Here is a 19,447-nt window from a genome sequence, read left to right on the forward strand (position 1 = left end):
TGTGTACTGTATATAATATGCTTGTGGTACTTAAGGGATATGATAACTTGAAGATGATATGGTCTTGGCGATGGTAATGTGCTTGTGGTACTGAGGGGAAATGATAGTACCGATGAGGGAAAAAAAAACAATAAAATTGACAGTTACTTTGACAATATTGCAATATTATTTTAGAGCTAGATGGCTGTACCTACAACAAAACTCCAGTATTTTTTCTTCAAAGCTTGTTCTCCATCTTCTTTAAAATAGGGCGAAAAATAAGTTTTCCGCATATTTACATCGAATCGCAATAAAAATCACAATCGAATCACAATACAAAGAATTGTGAGAATCACAATGCATATCGTATCGGCACCAAAGTATCATGATAACATAGTATTGTGAGGCCCCTGTCAATTTCCAGCCCTACATGACATGATATCTTAACTTACTCGTGCTGCCTGCATATCTCCTCTATGTCTGCGTTCTCTGTGTTGCTGTTGGACTTGCGGGCCTTGTCCAGCTCCTTCTCCAGCTCCGACCGGTGTGCGTTCTTCATCGCCTCGATCGCTGGGGCAACCAAAACAAAGAACGTTGTTATTGGGTGAGAGCTCTGGCATCGCTGGACCATCTGCTAACTAAAAAAACTAAATCAATAAATTTAAATGGAAAAGTGGTACGTACATATGTATATGTTGCCCCTAAATCAAATCTGGTGCAACCAATTATCTTCAGAAGTCACATAATTAGTTAAATAAAGTCCATGTGTGCAGTCTAAATGTCACATGATCTGTCACATGATCTCAGTATATATACACCTGTTCTGAAAGGCCCCAGAGTCTGCAATGCCACTAAGCAAGGGGCACCACCAAGCAAGCAGCACCATGAAGACCAAGGAGCTCTCCAAACAGGTCAGGGACAAAGTCGTGGAAAAGTACAGATCAGGGTTGGGTTATAAAAGAATATAAGAAACTTTGAACATCCCACAGAGCACCATTAATTAAATCCATTATTAAAAAATTTAAAGAATATGGCACCACAACAAACCTGCCAAGAGAGGGCCGCCCACCAAAGCTCACAGACCAGGCAAGGAGGGCATTAATCAGAGCGGCAACAAAGAGACCAAAGATAACCCTGAAGGAGCTGCAAAGCTCCACAGTGGAGATTGGAGTATCTGTCCATAGAACCACTTTAAGCCATACACTCCACGGAGCTGGGCTTTACGGAAGAGTAGCCCGAAAAAAAAGCTATTGCTTAAAGAAAAAAAAAATCAGAAAACACATTTGGTGTTTGCCAAAAGGCATGTGGGAGACTCCCCAAACATTTGGAAGAAGGTACTCTGGTCAGATGAGACTAAAATTGAGTTTTTTTGCCATCAAGGAAAACACTATGTTTGGCGCAAACCCAACACCTCTCATCGCCCCCAGAACACCATCCTCACAGTTAAGCATGGTGGTGGCAGCATCATGCTGTGGGGATGTTTTTTTCCATCAGCAGAGACTGGGAAACCGGTCAGAATTGAAGGAATGATGGATGGTGCTAAATACAGGGAAATTCTTGAGGGAAACATGTTTCAGTCTTCCAGATATTTGAGACTGGAACGGAGGTTCACCTTCCAGCAGGACATTGACCCTAAGTATACTGCTAAAGCAACACTCGAGTGGTTTAAGGGGAAACATTGACATGTCTTGGAATGGCCCAGTCAAAGCCCAGACCTCAATCCAACTGAGAATCTGTGGTATGACCTAAAGATTGCAATACACCAGCGGAACCCATCCAACTTGAAGGAGCTGGAGAAGTTTTGCCTTGAAGAATGGGCAAAATTCCCAGTGGCTAGATGTGCCAAGCTTATAGAGTCATACCCAAGAGACTTGCAGCTGTATTGCTGCATTAGGTGGCTCGACAAAGTATGGACTTTGGGGAGGTGAATAGTTACGCACGCTCAAGTTCTGTTTCTTTGTCTTTGTCATTTGTTTCAAAATAAAAAATATTTTGCATCTTCAAAGTGGTAGGCATGTTGTGTAAATCAAATGATCCAAACCTTCCCCAAAAAATCTATTTTAATTCCAGGTTGTAAGGCAATAAAATAGGAAAAATGCCAAGGGGGGTGAATACTTTTGCAAGCCACTGTATATACAGGGGGTACCGGTACAGAGTCAATGTGCAGTTTATACATGTAGGTAGGGGTAAAGTGACTATGCATAGATAAACAGCGAGTAGCAATAGTGTAAAAACAGGGGGGGGGGGGGGTTCAATGTAAATAGTCCGGGTGGCCAGCTGGAGCCTTTTGGACCTTGACTTGGCGCTCCGGTACTGCTTGCCGTGAGGTAACAGAAAGGACAGTCTATGCCCAAAAAAAGTGGTCACTGTTTTAAAGAAAAATCCACTATTTCAAAGCAGAGCCCATAACTCACAATTATGGGTTTGCAAATACAAGTGAACAAAATACTTAATGTTAGCCTGATGCTACTGCTAGCAATATGATTACTACGGTGCTAATGCTGATTAGCTATCGTAATTACTACTGACCTGCTATGGTAGCGGCAGTCTCCTCGGCTAGCAGCCTCTCCTTTTCCTCGTGTAGGTTTTCCAGCTCTCTCTGGTGTTTCCTCTGCAGCTCGTCGATCACCTTCTGGTGGGAATCCTCCATGGCAGTAAAGCCCCTCTCACAGGTGGCCTATTAATGGAGGGTAATGTGGTAAAAGTGAGTCCACATGCAACCATAAGCTAGGGCCAAGAGTTTTTCCTGTCAGACCATGTGCCATGACTATGAAAAACTCTTGACCCTAGTTATAGTGTATAGAGGCCCATAAAATGTTTTCCTGGACAAGTCAAACTCTGGATTTAGTTCAAGCCAATCAACTCTGATCCAGATCTTGTCCAGTTCAGGAAAAACTCCTGGCCCTAGCATCAACCATTGCTGACCATCCATTCATTGACACTGATCACTGATGACAAACACCGAGCAAGCTACTGCACATTTAGCCATGAGCAACATAAGCATATGGTACAAAGTGTTAAGAAAATAACAGAATACACAATATGTTAAAGGAATGTGGAGGCAGCGAGAACGTCATGTGATTGAGAAGGCTGTGTTCTGTAGCCTAATTATCCCCGCAACAGTAAAAGGTATTCAACCACTGACAGGTTTTTAGCTAACTAAACTCTGGGCCACTTGCAAATAAAACACCTATTACAAATGTAGTTAATGTCTAGTGTGATATTGTTTGCGGTCTAGGGCGGCGGGTAACCTTGCGGTGAACACCGTTGGGCCAGGAACCGAAAGGTTGCTGTTTTGGAACCCCGAGCTGCAAATTGAAAAATCTGCTTCTGTGCCCTTGAGCAAGGCACTTAACCCTAATTGCTCCTGTAAGTCACTCTGCATAAGAGTGTCTGCTAAATGACTCAAATGTAAAGGTCTATAATTTGAAAAACCTATAATCTGTTACCATTGAACTAAATAGAATGTAGGAGGTTAAGATGAGACCAAACAAAACAATGGATAATAGGCTGATTCTGTGGGGGCAGACAGTGGAATCTGATGTGTCGTCATCGTGATGTGGCAGGGCCAGCCTGTCTGTGGATTGCCTTTCAGTAGTATAGACCAGAGTTAACCCCAAACTTGGACCCGGGGCCCTACCGGGTGTAGGGCTGGACAATATATCAAAGTAATTTGATTAATTCTAATTCTGCTCGATATTCCAAATGCCTGTATCGCAGAATGAAGTTTTTTTGTATTTCTGTTTTTTTTGCGTTTATGTCCGCGTGTTCTCATGTTGTCGTTTTGGTCTCAATCACTTCTTCCTCTCTGACAAATGGTTTCAACTCGTTACACGGAGACATTATTTTACTGTAATAGAGAAGATAAACTTTCAAACCATACCTTGTTTGTTTCAACTCCTCAAATGTCGAGAAGAACAGATACTACTAAAACGTATGTACTAATGAACATTAATTCTGGAAATGTAATGCTCAGTACCACATATCGCTAGCAGCCTTGAAATCAAATAAAGATTGTTATACTAGCTGTTTAGTCTGTGTTTTATAAATGTGCAATAAGCATAAAACAAATATATAAGGAACTGGCAACTCATTCTCATTCTGAAAAAAAAGGGAGGGCACTGGATTTCAGCATCTGAACAATATGGACAGCATGCTGTTCAAACAGTTGGTGGCAGACAGAAGGTTGTGTTCATAACAATTCAACTTTTTGGCCTTGAATTCAGAGCTTATGAAATTATAGTTCGATCCAAGTGCTTGGGCTTGAGAGATTGTTTTTGAGGTGTTCATTCTCTATAATGCCTGCTACATTAGTGAATGTGCATTATGCATGGTTCTGGTTACATTTAAAGTTACAAAAAACAGGTGCAACTATTTTTGATAAAATAATTAAATTATAAGTGTATCTTATGGTTGTGGAAGAGATATATATATATATATATATATATAGATAGAGATATATATATTCAGCCTAGGTTCTGGATAATATGGAGTTGGTCTTTTTCCAAATAGGGCTATCTTCTGTATACCACCCCTACAGTACCTTGTCACAACACAAGTGACTGGCTCAAACGCATAAAGAAGGAAAGAAATTCCACAAATGAACTTTTAACAAGGCACACCTGTTAATTGAATTGCATCCCAGGTGACTACATAATTAAGCTGGTTGAGAGAACGCCAATAGTGTGCAAAGCTGTCAAGGCAAAGGGTGGCTAATTTGAAGAATCTCAAATATAAAATATATTTAGATTTGTTAAACACTTCTTTGGTTACGACATGATTCCATGTGTTATTTCATAGTTTTGATGTTTTCACTACTATTCTACAAATTAGAAAATAGTAAAAAAAATAAAGAAAAACTGAAATTAGTAGCTGTGTCCAAACATTTGACTGGTACTGTATATCGTGAATCGGCCATAAGTTTGAGAACATTTATATGAGTTTTAGACCTTATCGCTCAGCCCAACCTGGGTGCATATTTTTACCCCCAGCACTACACACGGATTCAAATAATCAAAGCTTGATGATGAGTTGAGTATTTGAATCAGTTGTGTAGTGCTAGGACAAAAAGTGAAACGTGCCCCATGGGGAGGTCCCAGGACTGAGTTTGGGAAACCTTGATATAGAGAAAGGAGGCTGGGGAGAGGAGGGGGGTAATCCTGATCAACACGGCTTTAGAGAGCCATTCACAATGCTATTATAATTACAGTGCATGTTTCCACAAGAGGGGATTTGAATAGCCTTCCGACCAGCTCGACCCAAAACCTACTTCCGTCCTCTATTCAGCACTGCTAATCCGAGTGCTCAGTCAACGGTGCTGTCCTATGCTCCCTCTCTAGCCAGTCTGTTTTCACAAGGATAAGTCCCCAGTGCTCGGGAAACTGGCCCAGGTGGGAACGAACTGAGAGACTGAGAGTGAGACAACTTCCTGGCTGGATATACAGTTGAAGTCGGAAGTTTACAAGTTTACATACACTTAGATTGTGTGGGGTCATTAAAACTAGTTTTTCAACCACTCCACAAATCTCTTGTTAACAACCCACAGTTTTGGCAAGTCGGCTGGACATCTACTTTGTGCATGACATAAGTAATTTTTCCAACAACTGTTTACAGACAGATTATTTCACTTATAATTCACTGAATCACAATTCCAGTGGGTCAGAAGTTTACATACACTATGTTGACTGTGCCTTTAGACAGCTTGGACAATTCCAGAAAATTATGTCATGGCTTTAGAAGCTTCTGATAGGCTAATTTACATAATTTGAGTCAATTGGAGGTGTACCTGTGGATGTATTTCAAGGTCTACCTTCAAACTCCGTGCCTCTTTACTTGACATCATGGGAACATTTAAATAAATCAGCCAAGACCCCAGAAAAAGAATTGTAGACCTCCACAAGTCTGATGTATCGTTGGGAGCAATTTCCAAAAGCCTGAAGGTACCACGTTAATCTGTAAAAACAATAGTACGCAAGTATAAACACCATGGGACCAAGCAGCCGTCATACCGCTCAGGAAGGAGACGCGTTCTGTCTCCGAGACATGAGATGAACGTACTTTGGTGCAAAAAGTGCAAATCAATCACAGAACAACAGCAAAGGACCTTGTGAAGATGCTGGAGAAAACATGTACAAAAGTATCTATATCCACAGTAAAACGGGTCCTATATCGACATAACCTGACAGGCCGCTCAGCAAGGAAGAAGCCACTGCTCTAAAAAGCCAGACTACGGTTTGCAACTGCACATGGGGACAAAGATCGTACTTTTCAGAGAAATGTCCTCTGGTCTGATGAAACAAAAATAGAACTGTTTGGCCATAATGACCATCGTTGTGTTTGGAGGAAAAGGGGGAGGCTTGCAAGCCGAAGAACACCATCCCAACCATGAAGCACGGGGGTGGCAGCATCATGTTGTGGGGTGCTTTGCTGCAGGAGGGACTGGTGCACTTCATAAAATTGATGCAAATTGAAGCAACATCTCAAGACATCAGTCAGGAAGCTGAAGCTTGGTTGCAAATGGGTCTTCCAAATGGACAATGACCCCAAGCATGCTTCCAAAGTTGTGGCAAAATGGCTTAATGACAACAAAGCCAAGGTATTGGAATGGCCATCCCAAAGCCCTGACCTCAATCATATAGAACATTTGTGGGCAGAACTGAAAAAGCTTGTGCGAGCAAGGAGGCCTACAAACCTGATTCCGTTACATCAGCTCTGTCAGGAGGAATGGGCCAAAATTCACCCAACTTATTGTGGGAAGCTTGTGGCAGGCTACCCAAAACGTTTGACCCAAGTTAAACAATATAAAGGCAATGCTACCAAATACTAATTGAGTGTGTGTAAACTTCTGATCCACTGGGAATGTGATGAAAGAAATAAAAGCTGAAATAAATCACTACTATTATTCTGACATTTCACATTCTTAAAATAAATTGGTGATCCTAACTAACCTAAAACAGGGAATTGGTACTTGGATTAAATGTCAGGAATTGTGAAGAACTAAGTTTAAATGTACTTGGCTAAGGTGTATGTAAACTTCCGACTAACTGTATGGGGACACTTCCTGTTGTGACTTCTCAACAAGCAACACATGCCCTTTGTTTAGTGTGTGTGAGGACCATTTCCTGTTTAATGGGGTGGCTGGTGTATAGTATACAACTACACTATTGAGAAATTTGCAAACAAAGTGTGGGTCTAACTGTGGGAATGTGCTGTTCAAGGGATGAAACCTGTCCTGCACACACAGCAGCCATCTATGATCAGGAAGAGCACTGCTACTGCACAAATACCTGGCTACCACCTGTCCATCCCTATACACAACAACAATACAAAGATTATATCACCAGCAGCAACAAAATACATGGAATAGCATATGTCTTGCATTTCATGTCATCTGTGCATCAATCTGTGTCGTAAACTTGACTCGAAGAGCTGCATGTAACTGCCAAAATAAAGAAAACACCAACATAGTCTCAACAAGTGTCTTAATAGGTTGTTGGGACACCACGAGCTTACAGAACAGCTTCAGTGTGCATTGACATAGATTTCTACAAGTGTCTGGAACTCTATTGGAGGAATGCGATACCATTCTTTCATGAGAAATTCCATAATTTGTAGTTTGTTGAGGGTGGTGAAAAACGCCGTCTTAGACGCCACTCCAGAATCTCCATTAAGATTAAATTGGGTTGAGATCTGGTTACTGAGAAGCCTCTTTCAAAGTGACATATCTCTTCTTACAGTCATGCTAGCCAAAATAATGGGCAACTGGGAATTTTATACATGACCCCATGTTAAATGCTTAATTAACTCAACCACACCTGTGTGGAAGCACCTGCTTTCAAAATACATTGTATCTCTAATTTACTTAAGTGTTTCCTTTATTTTGGAAGTTACATGCATGTTTCTTTCCTGAGGTTTACAACCCATGCCATCTGCTTAGAAACTCTATTCAAGACTAATAAACACATGCAGAAAACAACAGCTATTAAAACTATTCATATACAGTTGTGGCCTAAAGTTTTGAGAATGAAAATTCATATGTGTCAAAGTCTGCTGCCTCAGTTTGTATGATGGCAATTTTCATATACTCCAGAATGTTATGAAGAGTGATAAGATGAATTGCAATTAATTGCAAAGTCCCTCTTTGCCATGCAAATGAACTGAATCCCCCAAAAACATTTTCACCGCATTTCAGCCCTGCCACAAAAGGACCAGCTGACATCATGTCAATGATTCTCTTGTTAACACAGGTGTGAGTGTTGATGAGGACAAGGCTGGAGATCACTCATGCTGATTGAGTTTGAATAACAGACTGGATGCTTCAAAAGGAGGGTGGTGCTTCCTTTGTTCCATTGTTCTTCCTCTGTCAACCATGGCTACCTGCAAGGAAACACGTGCCGTCATCATTGCTTTGCACAAAAAGGGCTTCACAGGCAAAGATATTGCTGCCAGTAAGACTGCACCTAAATCAACCATTTCTCAGATCATCAAGAACTTCAAGGAAAGTGGTTCAATTGTTGTGAAGAAGGCTTCAGGGCGCCCAAGAAAGTGCAGCAAGCGTCAGGACAGTCTCCTATAGTTGATTCAGTTGCGGGATTGGGGCACCACCAGTACAGAGCTTGCTCAGGAATGGCAGCAGGCACGTGTGAGTGTATCTGCACGCACAGTAAGGCGAAGACTTGGAGGATGGCCTGGTGACAAGAAGGGCAGCATAGAAGCCACTTCTCTCCAGGAAAATCATCAGGGACAGACTGATATTCTGTAAAAGGTACAGGGATTGGACTGCTGAGGACTGGGGTAAAGTCATTTTCTCTGATGAATCCCCTTTCTGATAGTTTAGGGCATCTGGAAAAAAGCTTGTCCGGAGAAGACAAGGTGAGCGCTACCATCAGTCCTGTGTCACGCCAACAGTAAAGCATCCTGAGGCCATTCATGTGTGGGGTTGCTTCTCAGCCAAGGGAGTGGGGCTCACTCACAATTTTGCCTAAGAACACAGCCATGAATAAAGAATGGTACCAACACATCATCCGAGAGCAACTTCTGCCAAATATCCAGGAACAGTTTGGTGACGAACAATGCCTTTTCCAGCATGCGATAACTAAGTGGCTCGGGGAACAAAACATTGATATTTTGGGTCCATGGCCAGGAAACTCCCCAGACCTTAATCCCATTGAGAACTTGTGGTCAATCCTCAAGAGGCAGGTGGACAAACAAAACCCCACAAATTCTGACAAACTCCAAGCATTGATCATGCAAGAATGGACTGCCATCAGTCAGGATGTGGCCCAGACGTTAATTGACAGCATACCAGGGCGGATTGCAGAGGTTTTGAAAAAGAAGGGTCAACACTGCAAATATTGACTCTTTGCATCAACTTCATATAATTGTCAATAAAAGTCAGTATTCCATAGTAACATCTGACAAAAATATCTAAAGACACTGAAGCAGCAGACGTTGTGGAAATTAAATATTTGTGTCATTCTCAACACTTTTGGCCACGACTGTACAGCTGGAGCCTGATCATAAATTACGTGTGTAATTCTAATACACATCTACAACATAATGTGATCTAAAGAGACCATGACAATGGAGGAAAACATTTTTACCTGGAAATACTCTGTAGTCAAAATATATACAAACATTGGATCTATGACATATAGAAACATCTGGGTAACTATATGTTTACATACAGTACCCAAGATTCTGGTTAGATGATCATCAGGGAATGACTTGTGGTTAGTAAACTTTTCAGTTGCAATTAGATCTTGCTTTACATTTCTTGCTTTAAGCGTTACTTTTCTAAAAAAGTAATTAGTCTAAGCTTCAAGTATTCTACAATGTTTTTGAACACCTGTCAATTACCATGAATTGTTCATCAGCAAGTCTGGAGGGGAAAAGTTGAACGTTTATAGCCAGTTAAAGCAACATCACAACATCAAAGACAAAAAGGTAAAGCCCCATGCATCTTCAAATGCAGCTGATTTCATCCTCAAGAAAAAAAGCAATATATCCACCTCATTACCCAAATCATGTGTCTGTTGAAGATAACTCAATAGTTAGACAGCTTTAAAAGGGGTTCAACCATTTGTCTGACACTTCTAATATACAACGCCTATTGAAGAAAGGAATCTAATCAAGCACATCAAACTGTGCCTTCTGCGGAACTCATTTATCAGCAACTATACTTTATGGTATGATAAGGGGCAATTTAACATTGGATGTGAAAATATGCTAATAGACACTATATAACATGACTTAATTTTTTTTTTATTCTGTCAGCCTGACTTTCATGTGACTGTCGGACAGGTTCTGGTAAGTCTCTCTAGACAGATGGGTTGCCTCTCACATTAATGTTCCAGTTGCCCTAGGTCTGGGAGTTCTCGTTAACTAACCTTTTCCTGTGAAACAAAATGGGTTCCTCAGCACAAAACTAGTGTCAACAACCACATGCACTGAACAGTGAATTAGTCAACCATGCAACATTGGATGATACTGTTTTACAAAGAAAAGGAAAGCAGAGTGAGCAGAGCAGGGTTAGAGGGGAAAGGGGGGTAAGGGCAGGTCGGAAGGGGTCGGGGAGGGTGGGGGTTGCCACAAGGAGACAGAAGACATCACGGACGGAGGAACAGCAAGTACAAGGAATGGCTTCCACCTTCAGATTCTCCAGGTCTTTGTCGAATTTCAACTGGAGGGTAGCTGCGTCGCCCTGGCGCTCCCTCCGCTTAATCTCTTCCGTCATGGTTGAGACCTGGGCCACCAGATCCTGGATTTGCTTCTTGAGGGCGGAGGTTGTGGAGGTCTCAGGGGACATCGTCCCATCCTCTGCCCCAGTGAGATAGCTTCCTCCTGGGGTGACATCCATCTGGTGGTGGAGCTTCTCCAGCAGAACACTCCTCTCCATCTCCTGTTTCTTCTTCAGGTTCTCCATGCAGACAGTCAGAGAGTCGATCTCCTTCACGTTCTCTTCACGTTCTAGACGCAATATCTCGGCCACCTTTGCCACTTCCTGTCGAAGCTTTTCTGTTTCCTGTGCGTAGACGTCCTTGATCTCCCGCAGCTCCAGCTTGTGCTTGGCCACCATGTCCTGTAGCTGAATGGCCTTGTCCAGGGAGTCAATGGGCTCTCCTTCGATCTGAATGTGTGTTATTGGTCTAGTATCTTCACTCATAGGACTTTGAAGGCTGGACAGATAATTCTGTATATCCGCCATTTTGGATTGTAGATCTCGGTTCAGGTCTCTCAGTTGAGAGCAGTTGGCACAGTCGGAGTTGCCAATCGGACGTTTTTCAAGCATTGTTTCTTTCAGCTCTTTCTCGTGTTGGAACTTCAGCCTGCTGATGAGATAGGACATGTGGGCTTCTGTGGCGGCGTCTTCAAGGTGCTCAGACCATTGTTTCTTTAGTTTGCTGGAATCAAAGCTAGCTAGGACCAAGGACAGGAGCCTGTCATTAGTGGACGTCTCAATGGTGGAGGCAATTAGGTTCAATAAAAACACCTTATCTTGCAATGCCTCTGTTAAATCTTTCAAAATGAGAGTGTTGGTGTCGTTATCAAGCCAGCTGGACCAATTCAAAAGGTCTGCTTCCATGGTCTGTGCAGTCCCAGTCATCTCATTATCAACTTTCATCTTTGGTCGAGGACAAATTCTGTTCATCAACAGCAACATGCTCTTCTCAGCTACCATACGCTCTGCCACATGCCTTTCAAAACTACATGCACTTTCACCTTCCGTCTCGCCCGGGTTAACCTCTACAGCACTTAACAGACGACTACAGAACTCTGCCTCGAATACCAACCTTTTCATTACTCTCTGACTTACTTCATCCGGCTCCTCTTCAAAGGACCCAAGGCAGTCTGTGATATGTAAAGTGCTTTTCATATCAATTAGTGTTTTGTCCACACTAATATCTACCTTCGCTAACACCTCTAACACCTGCTTAAGGGCCTCAGACTTCATCTTTACCCCACCTACTAATTGCTTTATAACACTTTCGTCTTCTACCTGCCTCTCACTTGTCTGCATCAACTCTTCACTAACATTCACTTCTTGTTCCCCCCGAGCTGACTTTGCCTCTACCTCTAACTTTGCACGCAACATCCTAATCTCATTCTCTGCCTCTACAAGTTTCTGACTCTGGAGTATCTCAGATTCCTGGTTTCTAGTTTTAAGTTCAACCGTCTGAGCTTGAAGTTCTCTACAAAGATGCTGTGTGGACTGAAGGAGCGCTTCCTTTTCTAAGAGCTTGGCCTCTGTGGCCTCCAGCTGCTCTTTGAGTTTCTCCTTAGGGGGCTCATCGTCAACTTCCTTGGCCATTTGGAATCCCAGACCTTTGAGAGTGGCCTCTTTCAACTGCAGTCTTCTCTCCGTGTCATTCAGGCTGTTTCCTAGCACCTCCAAGGTGACCAGTGCCTCATGAAGCTTCACAGACTTCTCATTCAGCTCACGCTCATAGAACTCCCTGTCGATAGCGTGGGCTTCGCTCTCCGCTAGTCTGGCCCTAACTCCGTTCAGCTCCTCTAGGACCAGTAGGTGCTGTTTCCCGCCTTGCAGGTCGATTAGCTCAGCTTTAAGCCTATCTATCTCCCTGTCTGCCTCAGTTAGTTGGTTCACTATCTCCTGATAGCGCTGGTGCAGCGCTCCATTTTCGCTCGTTAGAAGTTCGACCCTCTGGGACAAAGTCCTGATTGTGATCTCATGGCTTTCAGAGTGCTCTTCATTTTGACACAGCGGTCCATAAGAGCTCTTCAGGCTCTCCACCTTCTGCTTCTGAACCCTTCCCAGCATGTCTTCCATGGTCAGGAGTCGTGATTCGTAATTGTGGATACTTTCGCCCGCCCTGGCCAAGCTCTTCCTCATAATCTCGTTCTCTACCTCCTGCTGATACTTCCAGCTTTGCAAGAGCCTCTCGCAGCTACCCCTTTCTCCTATATCCTGACTACCCTCCAGACTGAATTCACTGTGAGATCCTAGCAATCTATCCAGTCCCTTTAGAGTCAGGAGCTTTCCTGAGATCAAGTCCTCTAACTCTTGAATAACGTCTGCACTATCTTTGATCAAAAAGCTGACGGTCTTTTCGACGGGTGGCTTTGACGGAGGCAGGCTGTTCAGAAGGGCTGTTTGGGGGTCGGAAAGGTAAGGTTCCTTGATGGAGAGGTGAGAAAGCGAGAGTCCAAGCTGTGCCTGCATATTGCGCTTTTTCAGTTCTTGTAGCTGCAGGAGCTCTTTGGTCTCCTGGTACTTCCTTGCTAAGCTCTGAGCTTGTGAATGAACCAGTTCTGGCCTCTTCGTCTGGGGCTCGATATCAGCCTCCAGAACCAAAGGGAGATCCAGCTTGGAAAAGGGGACCAGACAGTTGGTTAACACACACAGCGGGGTGAAAAGGGCTAGCTAAATTGTTTTAGGTAATCCATCAATTATTTCCCTCTGGATTCATAGAAATTAAACATTATGAAATCATAATAATTATAATTTTGACTACAAAATTATGTAACTAAACATAATGATTAAAAACATTACAGAGGTAGAATCCAGCTTCTATCATTTGGCTAAATTATTAGAATTAGAGCAATGGAAAGAGATTTAATGGCCACGGTTAGTAAATCACAAAAGAGCATGCACATTAAAGAGTTATTTCATGGGGTAAGTAATGCAAAATTAGTGCTAGCTAGGTGGTTTACTTAGAGATGAGTGGCATACCAGGTCCTAGGAATAAACAACGTTCTTGAAATCTCCTTTTTCTGAACTCTTCGTGTCTTTCACAAAAACAGAAACATTTCTCAAAAGGCACTCATCAAATTGCATCACATTGCGTAATTGCAAATGTAACAATGCAGGTACAATGTATGGTTCTAGTAAAACCCACAACATGAACAGGAAATGTATTATTTTCCTTTCTTATGAGGATGTCAATGACCAGCTTTGAAGGCTTCAGCAAAAACGCAAAGGTCAGCATAAATTGCCTACATCCCTCTCTCCCTCTCGAAACATCATAGCCATCAACTCAAACATTTCAGTCCCCTTTTAACTGAATCTAATTTTGATTGTTACACAAACTATCCAAAAAAATAAAAAAAATGTCTTTGATAACCTCAACAGATTTACACAATATGTGGTGAGGAATTCAAAAAGCATCAATTCACCCACCATACGGACAGATTATCACCTCTCTCGCTCTTTCTTTTCCCCCTCATACAGACACACACACGCAAAATCCAATAGACAACTAACACCTGCATAATGGTATGGCTCACACATCAGTTAAAAGAAAAATGGATGGTCGGAACCAGTGGTTAAGAAAATATGAAATGCATGCAAAAAATTCATAATGAGACAAGCCGAAAAGGTTTTATACAGTTCTGAGCCAAAAGTCATCATTTCAACAACTATGGCTGTACTGTTGAAGTCTAGTGGCCTAATGCATTCATGCCATTTACACCATTACAGGAACGTTGATAAAGAAACGTATCCGTCTAATGTTAATCATTAATTGAATGCATCATGTTCAATACACTAGCATGAGTTCATGACATCTGTCCTACATCTAAAAAAAAAAACAACAGCAAGAAGGGATGAACCAGAAGAAGCTGTAAAAAGGAGTCAGAAAAACAAGATCTTCATGTTTCTCCTCACATGCAATGAATGGACTCATGCAAAGGCACATTCTGGAGCTGGTTTGTAGCTTTGATGTCAGTCAGTTTGATGTTTTCTCACAATAAAAATACAACATGCAAAGGAGGTTACGAAATGGAAGAACGCACAGCTCAATCTGTACTTTGAGTTGATGAAATCGTAGCTCAGGTATGAACTCAACACGAATGCCTCTAGAGACTAACACAGCTCTGAGGATGAGGAGGTGGAGGAGAAGAAGAAGCAGCTAGAGCTGTGGGGCTTACCGGGGAGATATATCCGGTGCGGACGTGCTGCTCTCTCTCCAGAGCAGTCTTCAGCTGGACCTCCAAATTGTGTTTGTGCTGGTTGGAGTTGACCAGTTGCTGGTGACAGCTCTCCAACTGCACCTTTAGCTCTTCTACCTGTGAGAGGCGCCACAGAACGGACAAGGTGAAAATGAGGACACACAGGAGAGCACTGATCAAGAACCCAATCTTTTACATTGCATTGATCTCGGTTCAAGTGAACCACATGCACACTCACATACACATGTACACAAAACCCATATTCACCCCTTTCTTGTAGCTCTCCAGCAGTTTCTCCAGCTCGGCCGTCTCCCTGGTCTGCAGTGTCGAGGGCAGAGGTACCCTCCTCTCATCCCTGATGGGTGTCTGCTCCACCTGCTGCCAGTGCTGCTCGATCTCCTCCTCCACCAACTGCTGCCTCTGCAGGGAGGGGGGACCCCCACACTCACCCCCAGGGCTGCCTTCACTCCCTCCCCCACTCTCATAGTCCATTTTCCCAACCTCGGAGCCTGCTGGTTGGTCCACGGAGGAACTAGTCACAGACTCATACCTCCTCCTTCGTTCTTCCCGCCTCTGGCTCCGATCGGGGTCTCCTAGGTCAGTCTGCAGGGGCTCGGCCTCCTGGGCCCGCTGCTGAGCCAGAGCCTGGGCGATGGGTCGGAACTCTGCCCAGTCGAAGGTCTTGGAACGGCCCTCTCGCCGGCGCTCGCGGGCCCGACTTTTCTTGGGGCCTGGCCCTGGCTCCCGCTCCATGGACGAGGCTTCGGAGGAAAGGGAGTCCTGGGTCACGTCCGGCCGAACCAGTCCCTCCAGTGGGGAGAAGGAGCCGTGGTTGCTTGCCACATCCGGAGCAGTGGAGGGTCTGACATTTTTCATGACAGCCTGGATCCAGTTCCTCCTTATGCCTGCAGTCATGGCCGACAGGGTGTGCATGCCCTCCTGGGTCTGAGGAGGACAGTTGGGGCGTTAGATTCAAACTGTGCTATTAACTGCTGCACTATTTGGGTGATAGTAAAAGGGATGTGTTACATCCATACGTTGAAGAGCTTTTAAATAATAATTTTAAAAAGTGAATACATAAATGCAAATCATTGTTATTACATAAAGATAATCGGAGGTTGTACGCGAGTGATTGGGGCTTACATGTATCTGGAAGCCGTAGTTGCGTTGAGCCTGGTATTCAGTGACATTATAACACGTAGACAGGTCTATCTCCCCGTCCAGATCTGAAGCCTGCAATACAGCAACATTACAGATGATGAAAACAAAATCAGGAAGACAGAATAGACTCTTATCAGCACTGCAAGAGTTGGAGAATATACATTTTTTAACTGGGTACTTACGAAGATATCAATAGGAAACCAAAACTTTATTGGCAAACATGTATTCCATCTCTTTAAAGATAACTACTGCCATTGCTGCTGTTGGTGGTCACAGTTAAACTAAGACGAATGACCAGTCTAGGTGGATTGAAAAATAGGTCACCTCTTCAGCAATGGAGTCCTTGTAGTATCCGAGGCTGTGGTCTGTCAGTACGAACCAATACTTCTTCCACTGTTCACAAAAGGAGAGAGGGAACACAGGTCACAGAGTTCACTGGGGACACAGAAACTGTTCTGTTACTGCTGTAGACGGAGCAAAAAACATCCATTTAGTGCCAGAAACTAAGAATAATGGAGTAATGACATTAGGAGCTTGGCTTCTGTGTGCAATACACACAGCAAAGAGAAAGACAAGAACAAACCCCTATGACAGCAGAGGAGACTGAAGTGATGTTGATAGCCCTCTGAAAAGTAACGATTTCTATGAAAGCTTAATGTTAATTTAGACTGTGTAAAATAGCGTTGGAGCATCAGTCTACACAATAAACACAGCTGTAAAAAGAGAAGCACCACATTACCCTTTCTACTATCACCCGTTGAAGCTGTGCCATCAAAGACTGGCTGGCCCATGGCACTAAAAGGCCATAGAATGCTACAGACATTCTGGAATGTTCTAGGTGAACGTTCAGACAACCTTTTGAACTTAAACCGACTGCCTACTTTGATAAACTCACCAAACAGAAAAGTGCCATTTTCAAATCTCATGGCATCAATAAATGTTATTTCTTCAAGCGTTTAAATTTCCCTGAAACAATAGAAAAGCAACATCAGTTGTTCTGGTGAAGTTCCTAGGTTTTATTTCTTGCTTACATGTCCTTGCTCATCCAGCTTCACCATCCAACCTTTCTTGAAGTTCAGCAAGTCGGGCTGGAATGAGAAACAAATATGCTCAGCATTATTACACACCATCCCTAAAAGCATAACACAAAATGTACCTCTTTAAAAATGCCAATTAAATCAACCTGTGGTCTAGTGGCAGTCTAGTGAACCCACACAGTAAGATCATGCAAGATGAACCAAGAGATGCTGGAACACACAGATACTAAACTTGCAGCCTTTTAAAAACCACAGCCTCTCTCGGTTCCACTTAGGACTCCATCATTTTAACAGGTCATACTTACAGGCACCCACAACTGAAAGAAAAGTATGAAGTAACCCGACGAAGCGACTAGAGTACATAGCTGACAGAAGCATTTTAAATCCAACATGCTACATTTTCTGCACTTTGTTACTGAAGATGGTAACATATTTAGACAATTTAGAAAATGTGTAATGACTAATCGCAAACATTTTTAAGGTTCAAAAAGTCCAAAAAAACCTTCAAAACAAAACTTGATGTCTGAGAAAGAGCAGGAAAACATCCTCCACATGCTGGCTCTGCGCGAGGTAGGAGTTTCCCCTGATCACATATCTAGGATCAGATTACCTTACCACCAATATTACCATATACATTAGGAGGATACAATAATAAAACTGTCCCTGGACCAGTGGTTAGGGGAAATATGTACCTACTCCATTCAGCATCACAGAGCCTTCTGTACAAGTCCAATAAAACAGTTCATGTCTGTTGTGGTTTCACACAGTGGAAGAAAACACACAAAGTGCCCTGGGGAAGCAGTGCTGGTTTGTGGCACACACACTCCTCAAACATACACACAGCAGAATGGGTGCCGACACACAGAGGCCTGAGGGCCATGGCCGAACACATGAGTAGCAAGAAGATAACCTGGACAGGAGAGGAGACTGTGCTGCCCCCTGTGGCATGGAGGACTGCATTAGGACATCCAGGACACCAACCAACCAGCTCTGAAACAGTATGTCCTAACCACATCACCCACCACAGTGCCCTTGACTGTCCGTTAGTTTACAGTATAATCATCTAACATCCCAGTCATAAAAACCCTGGTCACGAATACAGCCCCAAAAAAGTAGGCAGTAAAAGACCCCCCAAAATACCTAATGACTTTGTCAAAGTACGCGAGGTGCAGACTAATCGATAATCAGCTTTATGAAACTATAACAATCCCTTGATGGCCTATTTCATTGAACCAACAAAAGGCACTGTGTACCAATATGGGTTCATTCATTCATTCATTACTACAACCAAGCCAGGAGTATAATTTCCCAACCAAAGCTGCTGTAACGACATGATGTTCTAGCCAAAAACTCCAGTACCACGTGTTTAAAATGTTTAGTGCTTTAATAGGACACAGTGGCTCATTATCATAACATTTACACTAGCTAAGGCCTGCTGGGCCCTTTCTCAACCCAAATACTCTTAACCCTGTTACCCAACCCTTATACCCACAATGTTACCCAACCCGTATACTCCACCAACCCCACGACCCCTCAACTCAGCCGGGCTAAAGTCCTGGCGTTGCTGATGACCTCTAACCCCGCAGCATTAGGAGAACAGCAGAACTATTGTGGTGTTGTCTGGCCTTGGAGAGAAAGCTCCTTCAGCTTAGCCCACACATACAAGAAAACGCACACACGCCTTAGGTAAACAACGCTCACTGATTACAATGTTCTCCGTTTCAAACTCTCCCTGGTGTGTGTTTGAGTAGGCACACCCTGAGAGGTAACGTAGTAAGACGGAACGACAGAAGAGAAAAATGGTACTAACGGTCATGACAGACTCGGTGGTCCTGCGGTCCAGGGACTTAGCTCGTCTCAGAGGGGGCAGAGTGGAGGGGAAGTCCAGACTCTGGCCCAGGTCATGTCTCTGCTCCTGAAACGCACAACATGACGTCAATACTACAGCAGCCATGTGTGTCAAAATAGCTCATATCAATGTGTCATGAGCCCAATTCCGTTTCTCCCAGTTTCCCCTCACACTTTTACAGAACAGTCTACCTACCAAACATATTATAGCCTTAATTTCTGTGGTATGCAATTTGTTTTTATGAGAAGAACAATCCTCCCATGTGAACAGTTTAACATGTGCTAACATCTCTCTGCACTGTCACAAGAACAAGTTCTTTTTTAACAGAATCACACATATTCTAACATGGAACTGAACCCAACAGCCTTTCACTGAACCAGAGAATGTAAACAAAGACAATGCTCTGATGCAGGAGAAAACAAGCCTCATCCAGGAGCAGTGTGTCTCAGAAGGAACGAGAGAGAGAGAGAGAGAGAGAGAACAGTAGCGATAGAAACAGAGAGGAGAGAGA

General features: G+C 43.2%; 1 protein-coding gene across 3 annotated transcripts in view; it reads right to left on the reverse strand.

Moving 5' to 3' along the window:
• The window catches only part of mprip (myosin phosphatase Rho interacting protein), a 66,582-nt gene that overhangs the window by 7,337 nt on the left and 39,798 nt on the right, over positions 1-19,447 (reverse strand). For 2 of the 3 annotated variants that reach the window (XM_064950604.1, XM_064950605.1), the window contains exons 8-16: positions 18,898-19,002; positions 17,082-17,138; positions 16,375-16,443; positions 16,033-16,122; positions 15,157-15,834; positions 14,869-15,006; positions 10,628-13,306; positions 2,509-2,656; positions 432-549 (exon numbers count right to left, since the gene is read on the reverse strand). In XM_064950604.1, coding sequence (XP_064806676.1) covers positions 432-549; positions 2,509-2,656; positions 10,628-13,306; positions 14,869-15,006; positions 15,157-15,834; positions 16,033-16,122; positions 16,375-16,443; positions 17,082-17,138; positions 18,898-19,002 — 4,082 coding nt within the window. The remainder of the gene's footprint in view (positions 1-431; positions 550-2,508; positions 2,657-10,627; positions 13,307-14,868; positions 15,007-15,156; positions 15,835-16,032; positions 16,123-16,374; positions 16,444-17,081; positions 17,139-18,897; positions 19,003-19,447) is intronic. The other variant, XM_064950606.1, reaches the window with a different exon arrangement.

The sequence above is a fragment of the Oncorhynchus masou genome, chromosome 31 (genome assembly GCF_036934945.1).
Source record: "Oncorhynchus masou masou isolate Uvic2021 chromosome 31, UVic_Omas_1.1, whole genome shotgun sequence".
NCBI classification, from domain to species: Eukaryota; Metazoa; Chordata; class Actinopteri; order Salmoniformes; family Salmonidae; genus Oncorhynchus; species Oncorhynchus masou.